The 22,760-nt window shown below is 42.9% G+C and overlaps 1 protein-coding gene across 1 annotated transcript; it reads right to left on the reverse strand.

Moving 5' to 3' along the window:
- Positions 1–1,971: 1,971 nt before the first annotated feature.
- LOC114572705 (NACHT, LRR and PYD domains-containing protein 4C) lies at positions 1,972–21,232 on the reverse strand. The gene is made up of 13 exons (XM_028604431.1): positions 21,160–21,232; positions 20,517–20,591; positions 19,033–19,251; positions 18,340–18,447; positions 18,201–18,218; positions 17,981–18,097; positions 17,349–17,427; positions 16,982–17,186; positions 15,077–16,832; positions 14,270–14,443; positions 13,056–13,229; positions 2,796–2,842; positions 1,972–2,672 (listed from the first exon to the last, which is right to left on the reverse strand). Exons 3-13 carry the CDS (start codon positions 19,089–19,091, stop codon positions 2,140–2,142), a joined length of 3,270 nt encoding a protein of 1,089 aa, XP_028460232.1. The 5' UTR covers positions 19,092–19,251; positions 20,517–20,591; positions 21,160–21,232; the 3' UTR covers positions 1,972–2,139.
- Positions 21,233–22,760: the final 1,528 nt, after the last annotated feature.

The following is a 22,760-nucleotide window of genomic DNA, read 5'->3' on the forward strand; positions in this document are numbered from 1 at the left end:
CGATGAATGTGTCCGACTGTGTGTTTCTTGCAACAGAATCTCTGTGGCTTGTCTAAAGGAACTGCTCATTAAGCAGTATAATCAAGACTCAGAAAAGGCCTGTGAGGAACAAGCTGAGCTGTCCACAACACAGACACACGCACACACACACACAGACATAAACACACACATGCATGCACAGTTTCAGCACTGTCCAAGAATACTGCCACAACTAGGGCTGCACAATCTCGATTTTGGCTTCCCACGATCAAATCCGCGTGATCGAACGATATTTAAAATGCGTTATTCCGTTCATAGAAGACTCTGTATCAAAGTTCTTTTATTTATTTTTTTTTTTTGCAAAAAAAATCTAGCGCTCCGTAAGCTACTGTCTGATCACGTGCCTCCTTGAGCCAATCAGAGTTGTTCCCTGCACCGCACAGCTTATTTTAGCTGTAGACAGTCACAGAGGACAGAGTAACGTGAGGAAAATTCCACAACAGATAGCAGACGGTCATAAGGTGGTCCCGAGGTTTACCAGTTTACCAGTAAACGCAACATTTAGTCCCGTCTGTGTTGTTTTTCAGACAACAGCAGTGACCAGAGTGCTAGTTTATGTCTGTTAGCTGATAGCTTTAGCGGCAGACTGTTGTACGTCCCGCTGTTGGAATCCTCTACAGTGAAATACAGTCACACTACACCGTTTAGCTGTTAGCATTTTAGCCATGCTTAATCCAGTTACTACTGTATCTAAAGGTAGGCTAACATTACCTCCTGTGTAACGTGTTATTAGTGTTTACTTGCGTGACATGCAGCAATTTTTCTGTTGCCTCTAACGTCTGTTTTGGAGCATCAGAGAGCAACGCAGACATTTAAGTGGCACCATAATGAGGCACAGAAATCTGTGTTGCTATTTCGTCCGGTAGATACCGGGCACCGGTGCGCCCTTAACGTGAACAGAAAATTGCGTTGCCTGTATCTTTTCACGGCAAACGTGCATGTGTGGAAAGCGGTCGCACAACAGCTGAAATGGCTCCTTCATAGTATCCTTCACCAAAGGAGGAATGTAGCACAATATGGATGTATTAGCAGGAATGTAGCACTATATGGATGTATTAGCAGGAATGTAGCACTATATGGATGTATTAGTAGGGATGTAGCACAATATGGATGTATTAGTAGGGATATAGCACAATTGCACCAGTGAAAGCAGTTGTAATTAGCCTATGTGACAATAAAATTCGTTTTGGTTAAAATCAACTAATCCAAATAATTGTGATTATCATTTTGGCCATAATCGCGCAGCCCTAGCCACAACAGTCTTTCTTTTTCTGTGCTTTGCGTATTTCATCCTCAAGACATATGACTGAATCAATAGTACTTCCCCCCTTTCTAAAGCCACTCTGATAGCTAGCCATCAATCCCCTTTCTTCAATAAAGTGGATTAGCCTTCCATTCACCAACCTTTCCATTAACTTATCTAAGTGAGAAGTTAAAGCTATTGGCCTATAATTTGTATGTCAATATAATATATTTTTATATATGTAGTATATAAATAATTATAAACTACACAAATACATTCATAACCAAAGAAATATGTCAACAAATTTTAATTGTGATGGTTATGGACGTTCCTGTTGGCTGTTTTGCGAGTTTCTTGTTTTTGTATATTCTCTGGCTTTGTATATTCTGTTCCTTATTCCCCTGTTTGTTGTGTGTTTCTGTTAATCCAGTTTTAACTGTGTATTCTTGTTTGTATTGTGTACTCTTGTTCATTGGTGATTATTTCTGGTTCCTGTTTTATTTTGATAGTCTGGTTTTCTGTCTTGTCTCATCCACTTTACTTCCTGTATTTTTCTTCCTGTTATTAGACGTAACACTACAATAATTACCAAAAGATCCTAAACAGCAAACACGTAGAGAACCCCCCGGCCCCCCCTCCCATCCTGAGTTCACTAACTTTAAAAGTTAAACAGAAAGACCACAAACACATCACAGTAACTTTATGTTTTTATTGTAAAAAGAGATAGAACTCAAAACTAAACATGACACAAGTCAACGACATTCTAGTTTATAACAATAACCTGAAATATTTCTTTAAGTGTGATCCTGTACAGACTCAACTGATCAGCAGTGAGAAACAGGAGGAGACTCTCCGTCCTACAGAGGACACAGATACACTGAGTCACCACGAGACCAGAACCCAAACCCAGGATAAAGAGGCTGAGTGAATGTGGTGTTGAAGGTGTGGAGGTGGATCAGTGAGTCAGAGGAGACTGTGTAGAAGGACAGAGATCCAGCAGGACAGTCCACATACACTGCTACTCTACCAGAGACAGAGGAGGAGGAGATGGATGTTTCTCTCTTATTGTGACAGACAGAGTAACGACCATCAGAGCAGTTCAGACACCAGGACTGATCATTATATCCGAACAAACAGTCATCACTTCCTCCTCTCCTCCTGATTCCTCTGTAACTCACTGATATATAAACCCCTCCTCCTCTCGTCTCAACCTCCCAGTAACAGCGACCAGTCAGACCATCTCTACACAGAAGCTGATTGTAGGACTCAAACCTCTCTGGATGATCAGGATATGGCTGCTCCTTCTTCACACGTGTCACCTTCCTGTTGTTGTCAGACAGTTTGAGTTTTCTGTTCACTGTGTTTGTGTCCAGTCTGAGTTCACAGGAATCTGACGGAGAGAAGGAGACACAACACAGCTGCAGTTATTAACCAATCAGCACTCTGATGATGACATCAGAGGGTTGAATGAGTGATGTCACAGTTTGATGAATGAAATTAAAAACACACTTACACCTCCATAGACCTGGTGTCAACCATCTGACTCCAGCAGGCTCCACCCTGAAAGGAGGAGGGGGGCATTACATCACTCTCACACACACAGCTTCATCTGATGTCTCTCTCCCGCTCTTGTCTCTCTCCTCTCCTCTCTCTCTCTCCCCCCCCTCTCTCTCTCCCCTCCTCTCTCTCTCTCTCTCCCCCTCTCTCTCCGTCTCCCCTCCTCTCTCTCTCTCCCCTTCTCTCTCTCCCTCTCTCTCTCCCCATCTCTCTCTCTCTCCGTCTCCCCTCCTCCCTCTCTCCCTCTCCCCTCCTCCCTCTCTCCCTTTCTCTCTCCCTCCAATCCAATCCAATCCAATCCACTTTATTTCTATAGCACATTTTACAAACACAAAGTTCCCAAAGTGCTGCACAGAAGACTCAGAACATACAAACAATTCATAAAAAATATAGAAAATATAGAAAGAATAAAAGAAAGAATAAACACCACAGTGGACCACATAACTCACACAGAATTAAAAGCCAAAGAACAAAAGTGTGTCTTTAGACGTGCCTTAAAACACTCAACTGTAGGGGGAATTCGGACATGGAGGGGCAGGACATTCCAGAGTTTAGGTCCAACCACAGAAAAGGCCCTGTCCCCCCGAGTCTTAAGTCTTGACTTGGGGACCACAAGCTGGAGCTGGCCCTCTGACCTCAGTGTCCGCGCTGGCGTATAAATTTGGATGAGGTCCAAAATATATGTTGGGGCCAGTCCATTCACAGCTTTAAAAACAAACAATAAATTCTTGAAATCAATAATAAAACTAACAGGGAGCCAATGCAATGAGGCAAGAATTGGAGTTATATGCGCACGCTTTTTGGTTCCTAAAAAGTTGGGCTGCAGAGTTTTGGACTAACTTTAAGCGTGAGAGTGCGTTTTGATTTATACCAATATAAAGTGCATTACAATAGTCCAAACAAGAAGAAATAAAAGCATGTATAGCTTGTTCAAAACTGCTAAAAGACAAAAACGGTTTAACTTTGGCTAAAAGGCGAAGATGATAGAAACTAGATTTCACTATTGCATTTATTTGTTTATTAAATTTAAAATCACTGTCTATTTTTACCCCAAGGTTAGTTACCACAGGATGCACAGAGACATTTAGGGGGCCCAAATCTATCATGGGATTAGTGGGGCCAAACTGCATAATCTCAGTTTTAATCTCATTTAGTTTAAAAAAATGTTGGGCCAACCACTCTTTGACGTCATTTAAACAGTCAAGTAGGGGTGTCAGGGGGCTTCCCTCATGTTTTCTGATTGGCATATAAATTTGACAGTTATCAGCATAAAGATGATATGAGATGCCATGCTTTTTAAAAACTGTTCCTAGTGGGAGAAGGTACAATGCAAAAAGTATAGGACCAAGAATTGATCCCTGGGGGACCCCACAGTTCAAAGGCACAGTTGATGAAGTAGAGTCCCCCATTTTAACAAAAAAGCATCTCCCTGAAAGATATGACTCAAACCACTTTAGGGCAGTCCCCCTGACTCTCACACAGTTTTCCAAACGAGATAAAAGAATTTTGTGGTCAACTGTGTCGAAAGCTGCAATGAGGTCTAAATGCACTAAAATGGCTGAATCACCAGAATCTGTCATTAAAAATAGGTCATTAAAAACCTTTAAAAGTGCCGACTATGTGCTATGAAATACTTTAAAACCTGACTGAAAAGTATCTAAGATGCCATGTGCCTCCAGAAAAGACTGCAGCTGCACAAATACACATTTTCCCAAAATTTTCGATAAAAAAGGAAGCTTTGAAATAGTACGATAATTTGCAACATTTGCGGACTCAAGTCCTGCTTTCTTAATCAGTAGCTCAATTACTGCTTTTTTACAAAATGCAGGCACAACTCCAGAAGATAGGCTACTATTTGTAATTTCCTCAACATGAGAGCCAATCGTTTCCCATACTGTACATCCTTAAAAAAGTGTGTAGGGACAGGGTCCATAGGGGATGTGGAGGATTTCATTTGATTGATAATCTTTGTAAGAAATAGCATTGAAACTGGCTCAAACTGACAAAAAGTAGCTGAACAATGCATGTTTACAGAAAGGTTCAAAGATTGGGGCAATATATTGGCTCTAATATCTGCAACTTTCCTGTTAAAAAAGACCAAAACGTTTTCACAAGTATCAGGTGAAGATTCAATAGAAGTGGATTGTGGAGGGTTAAACACAGACCCAATGATTTTAAAAAGAACACGTGGATTGTAGAAATTTTGAGAAACTATTTCTGAAAAATATTGTATTTGTTTAATCTTGACAATTTTTTGATAGTTTCTCCAGCTGTCCTGTAAAATCTGATAAGACACCTGCAGCCCATCCTTTTTCCACCGGCGCTCTGCCTTACTACACTCTTGCCTGGCTGCGCGCGTGGCACATTTCCATGGCTTTGGTCTAGGGCGAAATGCTCTTATTGGAGCTACAGTGTCCAGAACCTCAGAACAGGTGGACAAAAAAACATTTGTTAATGGCTCTGTATCAGAGGCAGCGGAGCTACTGTTTGCTTGCACATGAGCAGCAAAAGAAGAAGAAAAACACAAGGAGGTGTCGGGCTTAAAGCGCCCATATTATGCTCATTTTCAGGTTCATAACTGTATTTTAAGGTTGTACCAGAATAGGTTTACATGGTTTAATTTTCAAAAAACACCATCTTTTTGTTGTACTGCACAGCTCTCTCTCACTGCTGCAGATCCTCTTTTCACCTGGTTTCTGTTTTAGCTACAGAGTGAGACCTCTTTTCATCTTCTTCTTCTGTACTATCTTTGATTCTTCTTCACCCTATCTCTAAGGGAGACGCCAGCCACCCTCCTGAGGAAACCCATTTCAGCCGCTTGTACCCTGGATCTCGTTCTTTCGGTCATGACCCAGCCTTCATGACCATAGGTGAGGGTAGGAACGAAAACTGACCGGTAGATCGAGAGCTTTGCCTTCTGGCTAAGCTCTCTTTTCGTCACAACGGTGCGATAGATTGAATGCAATACCGCACCCGCTGCGCCCGATTCTCCGACCAATCTCCCGCTCCATTGTCCCCTCACTCGCGAACAAAACCCCAAGGTACTTGAACTCCTTCACTTGGGGTAAGGACTCATTCCCTACCTGGAGAAGGCATTCCATCGGTTTCCTGCTGAGAACCATGGCCTCAGATTTAGAGGTGCTGATCCTCATCCCAACCGCTTCACACTCGGTTGCGAACCGATCCAGTGAGTGCTAAAGGTCGCAGGCCGATGATGCCATCAGGACCACATCATCTGCAAAGAGCAGCGATGAGATCCCCAGCCCACCAAACTGCAACCCCTCCCCACCCCGACTACGCCTCGATATCCTGTCCATAAATATTACAAACAGGATTGGTGACAAAGCGCAGCCCTGGCGGAGGCCAACCCTCACCTGAAACGAGTCCGACTTACTACCGAGAACCCGGACACAGCTCTCACTTTGGTCATACAGAGATTGGATGGCCCTGAGTAGAGACCCCCTCACCCCATACTCGCGCAGCACCTCCCACAGTATCTCCCGGGTGACCCGGTCATACGCCTTCTCCAAATCCACAAAACACATGTAGACCGGTTGGGCATACTCCCAGGCTCCCTCCAGGATCCTTGCGAGAGTGAAGAGCTGGTCCGTTGTTCCACGACCAGGACGGAATCCGCATTGTTCCTCCTCAACCCGAGGTTCGACTATCGGCCGAACCCTCCTTTCCAGCGCCTTGGAGTAGACTTTACCAGGGAGGCTGAGAAGTGTGATACCCCTATAATTGGCACACACCCTCTGGTCCCCCTTTTTTTAAAAGGGGAACCACCACCCCAGTCTGCCACTCCTTTGGCACCGTCCCAGACTTCCACGCAATGTTGAAGAGGCGTGTCAACCAGGACAGCCCCTCCACACCCAGAGCCTTGAGCATTTCTGGGACGGATCTCATCAATCCCCGGGGCTTTGCCACTGTGTAGTTGTTTGACTACATCAGTGACTTCCGCCTGGGAAATCGGCGACAATCCCCCATTATCCTCCAGCTTTGCCTTTAACATAGAGGGGGCGATTAGTCGGATTCAGGAGTTCCTCAAAGTGCTCCTTCCACCGCCCCTATTACCTCCTCAGTTGAGGTCAACAGTGTCCCATCCTTTCTGTACACAGCTTGGATGGTTCCCCTTCCCCCTCCTGAGGTGGCGAACAGTTTTCCAGAAGCACTTTGGTGCAGACCGAAAGTCCTTCTCCATGTCTTCTCCAAACTTCTCCCACACCCACTGCTTTGCCTCTTTCACGGCAGAGGCTGCAGCCCTTCGGCCCTTCGGTACCCTGCAACTGCCTCCGAGTCCTCCGGGATAACATATCCCGGAAAGACTCCTTCTTCAGTCGGACGGCTTCCCTGACCACCGGTGTCCACCACGGTGTTCGTGGGTTACCGCCCCTTGAGGGACCTAAGACCCTAAGACCACAGCTCCTCGCCGCAGCTTCAGCAATGGAAACTTTGAACATTGTCCACTCGGGTTCAATGCCCCAGCCTCCACAGGGATGCACGAAAAGCTCCGCCCGGAGGTGTGAGTTGAAAGTCTGTCGGACAGGGGCCTCCTCCAGACGTTCCCAATTTACCCGCACTACACGTTTGGGCTTACCAGGTCTGTCAAGAGTCTTCCCCACCCCTGACCCAACTCACCACCAGATGGTGATCGGTTGACAGCTCTGCCCGTCTCTTCACCCGAGGGTCCAAAACATACGGCCTCAGATCAGATGAAACGATTATGAAATCGATCATTGACCTTCGGCTTAGGGTGCTCTGGTACCAGGTACACTTATGAGCATCCCTATGTTCGAACATGGTGTTCGTTATAGACAATCCATGACTAGCACAGAAGTCCAACAACAAACAACCACTCTGGTTTAGATCAGGGAGGCCGTTCCTCCCAATCACGCCTCTCCAGGTGTCTCCATCATTGCCCATGTGTGCGTTGAAGTCCCCCAGCAGAACAATGGAGTCCCCCACTGGAGCCCCATGCAGGACTCCAGTCAAGGTCTCCAAGAAGGCCGAATACTCCGAACTCCTGTTTGGTGCATATGCACAAACAACAGTCAGAGTTTTCCCCCACAACCCGCAGGCGTGGGGAGGCGACCCTCTCGCCCACCGGGGTAAACTCCAACACAGCGGCGCTCAGCCAGGGGCTTGTGAGTATCCCCACACCCGCCCAGCGCCTCACACCCTGGGCAACTCCGGAGAAGAAAAGAGTCCAACCCCTATCCAGGAGTATGGTTCCAGAACCAAGACTGCTGGGCCAGGAAAACTGGGCCTGGCTCCAGACGGGGGCCCCGGGCTTCCTCCAGGCAGGGTCACTCCATCTCTGCCTAGCTTTTTCATTGGGGTTTTTGAACCATTCTTTGTCTGGCCCCTCACCTGAGACCACTTTGCCTTGGGAGACCCTACCAGGAGCACACAGCTCCAGACACACAGCCCTCAGGTTCATAGAGACACACAAACCTCTCCACCACGATAAGGTGATGGTTCACGGAGAGGACAAATCCACCAACACTTTAATATTTAGAAGCTCTATACGATCATACGTCCGTAGAGAGTCAGTGGTCCTGATGTTATTCAATAAAAACAGTATAAAACTTGCAACAGCCAGGAGAGCCAAACGGCGAACCAGCCACGCCGGCGCCATCATGCCTCTCACTCTCTCCCCTCTCCCCTATCTCTCTCTCCCTCTCCTCTCTCTCTCCCCCCCTCTCCTTCTCCCTCTCTCCCCTACTCTCCCCTTCTCCCTCCCTCTCTCTCCCTCTCCCTCTCTCCCCTCCACTCCCTCTCTCTCCCCTCTCCCTCTCCCCCCTTTTTTCTCTCTCTCCCTCACTCTCTCCCTCTCCCCCTCTCCCTATCTCCCTCTCTCTCTCTCCCTCTCTCCCTCTCTCCCTCTCTCTCTCTCCCTCTCTCCCTCAATCTCTCTCTCTGTCTCTCTCCCTCTCTGTCTCACATTAGAGAAGCAACAGAATTTCATATTCCAGACACTGCAATGTTTTGTTACGAAATTCACTTCTGAGACTTTTTAAAGCGAGAAATCAACTATATAAATCTCAAATATGGGCCATTTTATGAAAATTGATGTCTAATTGCAAACGTGTCAGACTTTAGGAGCTCCACCCAGTCTGAGGAGAAAGCGTCAGCCTGCTGGTCTCCATACCCAGGGCTAAGTCACCATTTGTGGATTACTGCACTACCGGGGCTCCGCGGCTGGCTGCTGGCATAACTATAATATATTTACAGTTTGAATTTCGTCACGGCATGTATATTACAGGTTCCCCACACTTGTCCGATTTCGGATTGCAATTTAAGGCATTTTTATGAACGCAAGGGGTCTTGTTGAGGAGCAGCTAGCAGCTATGTGTCCCATTCAATACAATGGGAAACGATTGCGGCTAGCTAGCTAGCTACACTTTCGGCATAACCATAGTATATTTACAGTATAATGTCACATTAAATCACTTTTTTTCCCTCATTTACAATATCTCTTACTAAAAAGAGAAGAGGAATGGGGAGATATTTCCTTCTTAATAGAGCTGTGTAGATTTAATTATTACTTTATGTTATCACTATTATTATTACTTCAACTTCTTTTGAAGTACAAAGCTTAGCTAACACTTTATTAACTGGATTAACTGGAACCTGCGGTAAGAGATTGCTGGTGTAACAAGCTCGCTGACTGCACTCTCACTCACACACACCGGGTATTTAGCAGGAAGAGGGGAGCTGCATGCCCTGGAGCTCTGTCAGGGCAGCAGCGTTTGGTAGTCCATTGACCAACAAAACGGTGAACATGAGCCGGTATGGAGTGCCGTGGGCTGCCAGCCGTGACGGAGCTCCATCTACCTCACAGCAGGCCGGGGTCTGTGAAGGAAGGCAGGCTGGGCGGCGGGGCAGCAACACAGGCAGCACCGGCCGCTGAACTCCGACACACAGTTGGACAAAATTTGCAATTAGACATCCATTTTTGTAAAACGGCCCTTATTTGACCTCTATATAGTTGATTTCTCGCAGAAAAAAGTCTCAGAAGTGAATTTAATGGTAAAATAGCAGACGAACAATGTATACAATTCTGAGATCTGCCCGACCTAGATTCAGAAGACTAACTGATCTCAGATCAGTTGTGTAGCCTATGTAAATGTTGGGGCGTGGCAAAGAGAGAGACTAGAGCCAAAGGAGGAGGAGCCACCGAGTTGACGTCAACTAGGCGGCTCGTTGAGATTTGCCTGTTTTCAGAGGCAGTTTCAAATTGTGAGATTTGCAGAGGAAAGAGGTGTCAATGGGATTTAGAGGTTCTATGTATGTCCTAGTTACCCACTAAACTGTCATTATTCAACTATGACAAGGTAAAATCAGTTTTGCATTCTATCACCCCTTTAACATAACTTTATACAATGAATGTATCACAGAACTTGGTGGCTACAGAGTAATTATTAAATGTTGCAATATGTAGCCAATCAATTATCTTTTGACTGTAACAGTGAAATAAAGCAGACAGCTAGGGAAGCTTTAACTTAAATCCAGAGATTATTTCTCAAATGCAAAATTGGAAATTATCACATCATCATCATGAAGCAGACAATCAGTGTGTATGGAGTAAAAGTCAACCATTGGCTACACTGTTGCATGGAGTTCAAAGTCAAGATTATGTTTATTGTTTCACAATCAATTATATTAACATTATATGTTGATGCACTACTATATATTCGTATTATTTTATTTTAACAAATGGGCCTTACAACTGGCCTCTTCATCCCTGTCAATCTTCATCCTCCTGAGCACTCTCTGCCTCTGTCCCTCTCGCTGAATCTGCAGCCTCCTCTTCCTCCCTCACAGTCAATTCTTCCGTTCCCTCTTCTCTTTCACTTATTTCTGCATCTCCTTCTGTGGTCTTCTCCTGCTCTGACCTGTCTGGTCTCTCCAGTTTACTGCCTTCTCCTTGCACTACTCAGAATTTGAATAAAAATGATCGGTCTCAGCAAGCACTGTGTAGTGTGGTGTAACGTAACGCCACCGAAACGGCCACCCTCTATAAACGTTATGAATTCAAACAAGGCAGTTTATAATATTTAGTATTATGCTGTTGCTTTTACTAATATCAAAACTAATCAAAGGGCTGAGAGCTCTACAAATCACGAGGGAGCGATTTGAATTTTGATTGAACGTAATAGACGCGCTGTTGTTGATGCTGATTTGTATTTACCAAACATTACATTCATTACAAATTACATTTTATATTAAATATGTGTTTAAACTTCCCCTGGGGAAACTGACATCACTTTCAGAGGCTCGGGGTGCAGCTCAGTCGCTCCAGACTTTGCCGGGATGCAGCGCCACCACACTGCAGCAGACTCGCTGTGAAAGAACGTGGTAAAGTTGGTTTTATATTGGACGTTGGATATTCGAGTAGTGATGGTCAAATGAAGCTTCGTGAACCAGTGTCTTTACTTTCTGAGCTCACTAGATGGCCAATATAAAAACAACTTTACCACCGTGTGTGACAGCTCGTTCTCTCCTCGCTCGCTATGCAGGAAGCTATAGACACTGTTTTTTAAATGATTTAACATAATATTTTGATGGAACGGGTTGCAAAAATCTGCATATAATTAGGAAAGTGAGGACTGCGTTTATAATAAATAAATAAATAAAATATAATCTAACAATTTGATGGAGCCGAGGGTCCCTTAGATGTCCTGTGCCCCTAGTGACTAGTTGACCTAATGGTTAATCCGGCTCTGGCTGGCCTCCTCCACTGAACAGCCGACATGCGGGGAAATCCTCACCGCATGTCGGCGTGTTAGCTTCTCCAGCACCGCATGGCCGCCAACCACAGGCATGATACCCGGCTGACAATCAAACTACCCGAACAAAACCCTCCACCAACTAATAACTAACCACCACACAACCAAATAAACACATACAAAACCCTCCACCAACTAATAACTAACAACCACACAACCAAATAAACATAAACAAAACCCCAAATAAACAGAAAAACAAAGATAGAAACTCACACACTCCGTAGACTCACTCTGCACACACACTCACGCATCGCTCAGAGAGAGAGAGAGAGAGAGAGAGAGAAACAGAGAAAGAGAGATAGAAAGAGAGAGAGAGAAACAGACAAAGAGAAACAGAGAGAGAGATAGAACGAGAGAGAGAGAAACAGAGAAAGAGAAAGAGAGCGAAAGAAGAGACAGAGAGAGAGAGAGAAAGAGGGAAACAGAAAAAGAAAAAGAGAGACAGAGAGAGAGAGACAGAGAAAGAGACAGAGAGAGAGATAGAGAGCTAGAGAGAGCTGATGGTGAGCATGTACGGAGATGTGAATAACCGGATTTCTCTGTGTGCCATGTAGCCCAAACATGATATCCTGAATATGATCAAAAACAGGATAATCTTAATAACTGGAATATTCATGTCCATGTAAACACATATGATACAAACAACATGCTAGATCTGTGGGTTCAGCGATAGCAGCGTGGCGGGCCATGTATTTTACACCTGGGCCTTCAGTACTATCCTACAGCTATTAAATCCCCTTTGAATAACCTCACCATGACACAAGGACCTTACCGTGCTGAATAACGTTAGGGCTGCACGATATTTTGTTACATCGTCTACATTGCAACCGGTCATATTTAGTCATACGGTGACAACAAAGCAATCAAAAATACAAATAACACACGTATCACCACGCACACACAAAGGCACAAACCCAACAATTCCCCCAAGAGCAAGAATGTGATGCAACAGTGGACCTTTCTCTGTAGAGAAACATCAACATTACATCACTCTCACACACACACATATATATTGTGTTTGCACCGCAGAGACTAAGAAAAAGCGTTTTGAGGGACTTTTTAAAACTTAGAGTCGGTACTCTCCCAGCAAAAGTGGAACTTTGTACAATAATTGGTCCAGGCATCAGTGTACGTCTCTGATCGATCACGTGAGCCATGCAACACCAGCAACTGACATTTTAAACAGCTAGCTAACTACTCTGCCAAAAGAGTATACCGTTTCATCCACACACTCTTCTCACAGCATAGAAAGCACATTGCTTTGTGCTAAGCTAGGCTAAACCTTCCAGTTCCTTTAACATACAGAGATGTGTCCAAACTACATCAATTATTAACAAAAGGGAGTTATCATTTTAGTTCCTGGAGATGTTCTCCTTTAAAACTTCCTACACAAAAGTCTAATTTTTGTTCATCAGTGTTTGTACCTGAGAGTGTCCAGTCTCCAAAGTGGATTCTTAAGTCCTGTTGACAGTAGCTTCACTCCTGAGTCTCCTGGATGATTGTTGCTCAGGTCCAGCTCTCTCAGATGGGAGGGGTTGGAGCTCAGAGCTGAGACCAGAGAAGAACAGCCTTCCTCTGAGATCAGACAGCCTGACAGACTGCAAATACACAGAACAACACACAGGAACCCTCTGTCAACACGTAAAGCAATGTGTTTGTTTTATGTTACCAGCATACAATACAATAGGAGAGAATACATATCCAGAGTATTCTCTCCTATTGTATGGACATTCAAAAATCACCCATAGAAATAAACTGAGGAAGAGGGTCAGCAACAGGTAGACTTGTAACAACTACATCTGACCAGATTGGCACAGAAGGCCAACAAGGTTTGCATGGATACAACCCATCCAATTTCAGTGGAGTCCAAGCTGCTCCCTTCTAGTCGTAGATATAGACACCCTAAAATCAGAACCAACCGAGCTAAACACTCATTCATTCCCATGGCAATAACCCAATTAAATAAGACGTGGGGAGGGGTATGACTGGAGGAATATATGTGAAGTACTGTGCAGTAGTTTCATTTATTTATGACATTAGGCCTTTTAGGGAAGTGCAACATACTCCTTTTTATTGTATTGTATTTATTCATGTGTGTATGTATGTGTTAGATAAATAATGCTGTAGATGTCTGTTTCAATGTTTGTGTTGTGGTTATTTGTCAATATGCCCATACTGTACAACAAATTGCCTCTTGGGGCCATTAACGTTTTCTAAGTCTAAGTCTGTTTGTTTCTTGTCCAGGTACATTTTGGTCCAGATTTACAATACACCTTTAAAATCATCTGTGGTATTTAATTATTTAACAACAAAAGTAAACAATGAAAAAACCTTCATGTAAAGTAATTCTCTGAGTCTAATAACTCCTGCCAAAGTTTGATCTTATCAGCAGACACAAAGCTACACGTCAGCTGTTTATCAACTAAAGTTAATCAGAGTTTAAATGGTCATCGGCTGAATGGGTTAATGAATCCTGACCTGAGAGTCTCCAGTGTGCAGTGTGATTATGAATAAAAACAAAATACTTTGGAGACATTCAAAGATTTTCCTAAAGTAGTTCTGACAGGAGATGGGCTGCTGTAAGCTTAAAGTTTATAGAAATATCTCAAATTAGAGACAAACAGTAACTTGATCTGACCTGAGAGTCTCCAGTGTGCAGTGTGGACTCTTCAGTCCATCAGAGATCAGCTTCCCTCCTGAATCCTGCAGGTTGTTGTTACTCAGGTCCAGCTCTCTCAGACTAGAGGACTGGGAGCTGAGAACTGAAGACAGAGCTTCACAGCTTCTCTCTGACAGATTACAGCCACTCAGTCTGGAGAGACAATAGGAAGGAAAGAAGTAACATTTGTGTTTAAATATTAAGTCTAGACCTTTGGTATATTTAGTATATTAAATCCCTTTTCAGTTTGAATCCTTTCTGATTTATTCTTAACAAGTTGTAGATAACTAATCAAGACTGAATCAGGAAGCAAAGTCACATTATATCAAAATATAAAAGATTTCTAGAACTCAGCCACAGTTCATATTTCATGCTTAATGATGTGTGATTATGAATAAAAACAAAATACTTTGGAGACATTCAAAGATTTTCCTGAAGTAGTTCTGACAGGAGATGGGCTGCTGTAAGCTTAAAGTTTATAGAAATATCTCAAATTAAAGACAAACAGTAACTTGATCTGACCTGAGAGTCTCCAGTGTGCAGTGTGGACTCTTCAGTCCATCAGAGATCAGCTTCCCTCCTGAATCCTGCAGGTTGTTTTTATTCAGGTCCAGCTCTCTCAGACTAGAGGACTGGGAGCTGAGAACTGAGGACAGAACTTCACAGCTTCTCTCTGACAGGTTACAGTCACTCAGTCTGGAGAGACAACAGGAAGAAAGATGTTATTTATATTTAACTCTTATTGAAAGATATCAGAGTATTTAATGATGAATAAATCCCACTTACAGAGCTTTTTTGGAGGCTTTCACCACTGGCAGCAGCCTCAGAAGAGCCTCCTCTGAATCAGAATATTTCTTCAGGTCAAACATGTCCAGATCTTCTGATGACAGTAAGATGAAGACCAGAGCTGACCACTGAGCAGGAGACAGTTTATCTGTGGAGAGACTTCCTGATCTCAGGGACTGTTGGATCTCCTCCACTAGAGAACGATCATTCAGTTCATTCAGACAGTGGAACAAATTGATGCTTCTCTCTGCAGACAGATTCTCACTGATCTTCTTCTTGATGTACTCCACTGTTTCCTGATTTGTCTCTGAGGTACTTCCTGGCTGTGTCATCAGACCTCGTAGGAGATTCTGATTTGTCTGCAGAGAAAGCCCAAGGAGGAAGCGGAGGAACAAGTCCAGGTGTCCATTTGGACTCTGTAAGGCCTCATCCACAGCACTCTGGTAGAACTGTGTTGATCTTGTTTGTTTTCCTGACAGCAGGTTGAATCCAGAGTTGGTGAATGCCAGATGGACATGAAGAGCAGCAAGAAACTCCTGAACACTCAGATGGACGAAGCAGAACACCTTGTCCTGGTTCTGGTACAGTCCTCTCTCCTCTTTAAAGATCTGTGTGAACACTCCTGAGTACACTGAGGCTGCTCTGATATCGATGCCACACTCTGTCAGGTCTGATTCATAGAATATCAGGTTGCCTTTTTGCAGCTGCTCAAAAGCCAGTTTTCCCAGAGACTTAATCATCTTCTTGCTCTCTGGACTCCAGTGTGGATCAGTCTCAGCTCCTCCATCATACTTGATGTTCTTCACTTTGGACTGAACCACCATGAAGTGGATGTACATCTCAGTCAGGGTCTTGGGCAGCTCTCCTCCCTCACTGGTCTTCAACACGTCCTCCAGAACTGTAGCAGTGATCCAGCAGAAGACTGGGATGTGACACATAATGTGGAGGCTTCGGGATGTCTTGATGTGGGAGATGATTCTGTTGGCCTGCTCCTCATCTCTGAATCTCTTCCTGAAGTACTCCTCCTTCTGAGGGTCAGTGAACCCTCTGACCTCTGTCACCATGTCAACACACCCAGGAGGGATCTGATTGGCTGCTGCAGGTCGTGTGGTTATCCAGAGGCGAGCAGAGGGAAGCAGATTCCCCCTGATGAGGTTTGTCAGCAGCACACCCACTGAAGTTGACTTTGTAACATCAGTCAGGATTTTAGTGTTGTGGAAGTCCAGAGGAAGTCGACACTCATCCAGACCGTCAAAGATGAAGACAACCTGGAACTCTTCAAACCTGCAGATTCCTGCGTCTTTGGTTTCACTAAAGAAGTAATGAACAAGTTCCACCAAGCTGTACTTCTCCTCTTTCAGCACATTCAGCTCTCTGAAGGTGAATGGAAATGTGAGCTGGATGTCCTGGTTGGCTTTGCCTTCAGCCCAGTCCAGAGTGAACTTCTGTGTTAAGACTGTTTTCCCGATGCCAGCCACTCCCTTTGTCATCACTGTTCTGATTGGTTCATCTCTTCCGGATGGTGCTTTAAAGATGTCTTCTCGTCTGATTGTTGTTTCTGGTCTGTCTGGTTTCCTGGATGCTGTTTCAATCTGTCTGACCTCATGTTCATCATTGACCTCTGCAGTCCCTCCCTTTGTGATGTAGATCTCTGTGAACATCTGATTCAGAAGGGTTGGGTTTCCTGCTTTAGCAATCCCCTCAAACACACACTGGAACTTCTCATTTAGTTTAGATTTCAGCTTACGCTTAAAAACTGCAGAATGACTTCCTGAATGAATGCACAACAAAGAAGATCAGTAAGTGATTCATGAAGAAACAGAAACATACTTTGACCCTTCTCTGGAAACATTAGTAAACGTCCCATTCATCCAGCAAGTTAAATCTTTAGAGAAATCCTCTTACTGCTCTGCAGACGGTCAGCCAGCTCGTCCTGCTTCATTTTCCTCAGGAAGTGCAGTGTGATCTTCAGAAAGTCCTCTCTGCTGCTCCTCATCTGCCCTTCATCCTCATCCTTCCTCTCTGAGCATTGTGGGTAATCTGGACTCAGAACCTTCTGGATCTTCTTCAGTTCATTCTTCACAAAAGGGACAATGTCATTCTCCAGCATCTGGAACAGAAGATTATATGAATGACACAATCAAACATAAATCATGGAAGGAAACATCTGATACTTGTTGGACAGCCTGATAATCCACTGGTCTGAAAAGTGCAGCATGGAGATGATTGTGAACAGAATAGATGTGAAAGTAGTTGTTGTACATGTACAGACCATAAATATGGAGTCCAGGTGTGTTTGATGCTGCTGGGCAGACTGACCACTGGGAACCTCTGAGCTCTCCTGGTCCACTCTGTGAAGGAATCAGGAAGAATTAGCTCACATCATGTCTGTCCACACAGGCAAACACAAGGTAAATGTCAAAGTTTTGATTACAACATTTAATTAGATGGTTTCCCCTGGCATTAAATTGTTGATTACAACATTGTAAACAAGAGCTACAACATGGTTGGCCTAAAGGACTCCTGAAGCAGCAGACTGGTCTGAGTGAGGAAGACTGCTCTCTTTGCCCGGTCAGCTCCCAGATGACGTGTGTTTAGAAATGGTGAATAAATGGGTGCCTTGGTGGCCTAGTGGTAGTGCCATCCATATATAGAGGCTCAGTTCTTGACGCGGAGGTCATGGGTTTGATTCTGACCTGCAACATTTTCCTGCATGTCATCCCCCCTCCCCTTTCATGTCTAAGCTGTCACTAATGAAGGCCTAAATACCAAGTAATAAGAAGAGGTGATTTTACAGCTCAGAGCAACTTAATACGATCTAGTGTCTGACGGAAATGATGCCTATGTGAAATACTTCTAAAATACTGTATCTATGAATCTCATTATATGGTACTGATAACTTACTTTCTGTCAGATGGATGTCTTTGTTTAAAACCAATACAATCATTCTTTGATTGGTTGCTCTTGAAGGACAAACAGCTGGGTTCAGGTTCAGGAGACTCTGGTCTCTGATGCTGGATCCTAAATCAAACAGATAAATGTGCATATCGAAAAACTCTTAACACAGACAACAACTGTTTTATATTTCAAATATTAGTAATTTTCATCAGTTTTTAATTCTTACCTTCCATCAGCAGATAGTCTAAAGAAAAAGAGGAAGCAGCATTGAATACTACTGATAAGAACTGATCCTTATACCAAATATAATAATACAACAGGCTATATATGTAATTATTAACAACTGAATGCTAATAACGACTTACTTTTTGTCAGAAACAGGTTTAAAATTAATCATATCATATTTAGACTGGTTGCTCTTGAAGGACAAACAGCTGGGTTCAGGTTCAGGTTCAGCAGACTCTGGTCTGGTCCTGATAGAAAAACACATTTATTGAAGATCACATGTTTAGTTAAAGACTCCCTGCATATCATAACTGAGAAAATATATAATTAGGTTAGTATATTTAAATATGTATATAAGATTCTACTTTAATAAGCTGCCTGAAAAGTAGGTTTTTGATAAATCTCTTTGATAAGTCTACTTGCCTATGTGAAATACTTCTAAAATACTATATCTATGGATCTCAACAATATGGCTTCAGGTTCAGGATAACTTACTTTCCTGATGTCAGATGGATGTCAGGTAAAGTTTGTTTAAAATCAATAGGCCTAATTAAAACAACCAATAATGTCCAAAACTCAATAAATATATATTTGGAAATGAGAATAAAAACATTTAAAAAATTGTTGTCTAAACAGAAAGATATTTTGAGTGAGACAGGAAATCATTTTGCAAAAATATTCTCATTTCATTTTCATTCATCAACTCCAATAATTCCTTTCATGCATGAGACTGACATGACCCAGACGGGACGTAGTTCCATCCAGTGAGACTTGTTCCAGTTTGCTGGATGTTCACAACTCACCTCAATCTTCTTCTTAACATTTCAATTTACCTTTCCATCATAATTCTCTCTGGCCATTCAAGTCTCTCCATCAATCCTCTCTCCTCCATTTCAATTAGCCTCTCCTCCCTTTCTATTCACCACTCGAGGTCTGGTCCCCTTCTTTTTAAAGTAGCGGAGGCTCCATGGACACAGCTGGGTTCAGGTTCAGGTTCAGGTACAGGTTTAGGTTCAGGTTGAGGTTCAGCAGGGTCTGGTCTCTGATGGGTCCTGTTAGAAAGAGAGGAAGAACACTCTTTAATCTCCAGAAACAGAAGCTGCTGGAAAAACTAGAAGCTATCAGGCAGAAAATAAAGTCTGAAGCTCTTCACTGAATGATTTCTGCTCTCTGCTCATCCTGCTCTGTCATTCATTATCCTTCTGGGAGAACAGGAACATTGGAAAGAGTCCAGGACTAATGTCATCTTTCTGTCCTCTAATGGAGACAAGACTCCATTATGACAATCAATCTCACCTTTCTGTCCTGTGTATCGAATGTAAAAACAGGATTTAAAGTGGAGCTTTAGCATGAGTCTTTGAGGAGAAACTCTGTTTTACAGACCTGTCCATTAAATCAACCATCCATTAGTCCATCAAATCGTTTGAGTGTTAGTCGACTAAGGAGTTCTTTAATTAAAAGAGAGCAGATCTGGGCTCATTCAAATAAATAAGGATGTTAGCAGGAGCCTAAATGCAGTCATTTATGTTTCGATATGGCGTACAACAATTCCCTTTACCATTCTCACCTTCTCTCTCTGGTTCTCTGCATCATTTTTTGGAAGTGGATTTTGCACGGTTGTATTTTTTCTTGTTTAATAGTAAATAGTCCAACTTTTATCGTGTGGTCCTGTGGATTAGTTAATGTGGATTATCACTACAACATTTTGTAACTTAAATTTGTGCATATTGTAGAAATATTTTATTAACAAAATGTGTGTATGAGCTTGTTGCAAAAGAGCTGTTAGTCATTGAGGAAGTGGTTTAAAGTACTCCGCGTGACATCTGATGCACAGAAAACTTTTATGTTGATCTCAGTTAACTTTGCATAACTGAACTCTTCGTCTCAAATTAATCCTTGTGTTCTCGTAAACTTAAGTCTGATTAAAGAAGGGGCATGAATTAATACATTTGAGTCAGATTTGACAGTTTCCTTAACACTTCCTCAGAGACGACGGTTTGTTTTCTGACAGCAGGAGAAAGGCTTGGACTCCCCCACCCCCATCTTTAAACTCAGCCTTCATTTAGATCTCAACTACACAGCCGTAAAGTTTTCTGACTGCAGCCTCACGGTTGGGACAGACAGACGTAGAAACACCTGGCAAAGGATTTAAAACTTCCTCTGTAGTAGTTCATGTTAAAACATGGAGATTTATATTCAACACAAGATTCATCCAAACTTTCTCAGGAAATAAGAAGTGAAGTAGAAACATTATATTTAACATTACAGAGCCAGACCAAAGACTAACGTGTTGTTAAAGTATCAAACAGCAACTTACAGTTTCTTCAAACAGTCCAAAATGTCGACAGAGAACAACACATGTGAGTTATTTCCTGATGAGTCACAGCTCCACCTGTCAGGAAGCAGATTTTCACAATAAGAGCTTTGTTTCTTCTCTCTGTGTAACTGTGTTTTTTGTTGTCAGTGATTGTCTGTTCTTCCTTTGTCCCATGAATGCAACATGTTGAGTTCCAACATGTTTAAAATGTGATGAACAAACTTTATCGTTAAACAGACTCAGTGACGCAGTGGAAGAAGTACTCTGACTATTAGTATTACTGAAATAATACTCTGACCAACGTCCTGCTCTGTTACTAAATGTACTTGATGTAGTAGTAGCAGTGAGAGAGCTGATTCTCTGGAACATTACATCATGTTTTACTGCTGATTCATACTTTGTGTGTAAACTGTGAATGTGCAGAGTAACACACTGTCAGATAAATGGAGGACAATAACAAGTACAAGCTTTCCTTCTGAGATTAAAGCAAGTATTCAGACATGTTACTGCAGTAAAAGTACTAATAGCACAGTGTGAAGTTCCAGTAGCTGGCTGAGCAGATAACTAACGTGGAGAGAAAACAGACAGACTCTCTGCTCCCTGAACTCAACACGATGTGAAAATGAAAAAGTGAAAGACTTACGTACTGGACTGCTCTGATTGGAGGGTTTCTCACGCTGCAGCTGGACCTGAAAGACCTCTGGGACACCGAGACATCTTATCGTGTGTCGACTGAAACCTTTGTCTCTGACAGCAACACAAACAACCTGTTTCAGCTTCATCAGGAGGAGGAGGAGGAGGAGGAGGAGGAGGAGGAGGAGGAGACAGAAAGAATCCTGTAGAACCAGAAACACTGTGACAACAGAGATCAGAGGAGCAGTAACTCTTTATAACAACCAGCAGTGATGAACAGGAAATTAACCTTCAGTTAAAAGTTATTTTAACTGTTAACAAACAACGACATGATGATTTATAATGTTACTGATTATTGGTAATGTTATTATTTGTTATTTTAGAGAGAAATTCCAAAATTAAGAACAATAAAACTAACCCAAAGTCCCCAGTTGGTTTTCATCTCTGAGCTGGTGAGTGACATCATGGTGCCCTCTGGTGACATCAGCAGGAACTACAAGTAGAGCGCCACCAAACATATTCACACATTAAAACATGTTTACAGCTTTTATTAGTTTTATTTTTATGTTTTTATCTGACATACTTACCACACTTTTTAAATTACATTTTATTACATTTTATTTATGTATTTATTTGGTAATGCAATATCCCTTTATTTTAATAGTTTTTTACAAATTATTTTTGGGGCTTTTTCCCCTTTATTTGAAAGTGACAATGGATAGACATGAAAGGGGGAGAGAGATGGGGAATCACACACAGCAAAGAGTAACAGGTCGGATTTGAACCCGCGTGGCTGCAGGACTCAGCCAACAACTAGCTGACTGGGTGAGCTAGAGGCCCCCCCTTAATCATTTTTAGTATATATACATATATTATTTTAATTAATTAATTATTTAAAAAAAGTGAATGGTTTTATTTTATGTTTTTTGCATGAAAATCTCAATGATGTTAAACATTAAAAACTATATTTTTTATGAAAAATGTTCTGGACTTTGGACATACAGGAACAACAGACACTGTCGGGACACACACACTGACGCCACCTACAGGACACACACACACACACACACACACACACACACACACACACACACACACACACACACACACACACACACACACACACACACACACACACACACACACACACACACACACACACACACACACACACACACACACACACACACACACACACACTGTCAAGAGCTTCAGAGAATGTAGAACCCAAGTGCAGAGCCTGCAGGCAGAATACAGCTTGAATATTTAACAAAAAGGTGTCCAGAAAAACAGCAGGCAAATAAATCCAAAAAGAAGATGAAGTCCAAAACAGTTATCAACCAAGAACCCAGAGACCAAACGCTTAGACTTTACACACAGACACTCCAAACAGAAATAATGACCTGACAACAAACAAGGGAAACACAGAGGGCGTTTCTCAGTCTGTGTTCTTCTATTGACTTGTGTTCTTGTGTCCCTGTGAAACGTCATCTCGTGTTGCCAAAGTACTGTCCCAATACACAAGTTGGCATTTCACCAAGAACAGTTAAGATTCCCTGAAATGTCCTTGATACGCCCATTTTACCAAGGATGCATTGGTTGGTAACTTGT

The sequence above is a fragment of the Perca flavescens genome, chromosome 18 (genome assembly GCF_004354835.1).
Source record: "Perca flavescens isolate YP-PL-M2 chromosome 18, PFLA_1.0, whole genome shotgun sequence".
Classification (NCBI taxonomy): Eukaryota; Metazoa; Chordata; class Actinopteri; order Perciformes; family Percidae; genus Perca; species Perca flavescens.

What these genes read in the sequence shown, in the direction of transcription:
- LOC114572705 (XM_028604431.1), bottom strand. Translation starts at nt 19,091, where the DNA reads ATGGAGGAGAGAGGATTGATGGAGAGACTTGAATGGCCAGAGAGAATT. An exon ending in TGCACACTGGAGACTCTCAG is followed by an intron (nt 13,230 to 14,269) that starts GTCAGATCAAGT and finishes GTGTATTTGCAG; the next exon opens with TCTGTCAGGCTGTCTGATCT. An exon ending in GACACCAGGTCTATGGAGGT is followed by an intron (nt 2,673 to 2,795) that starts GTAAGTGTGTTT and finishes TCTCTCCGTCAG; the next exon opens with ATTCCTGTGAACTCAGACTG.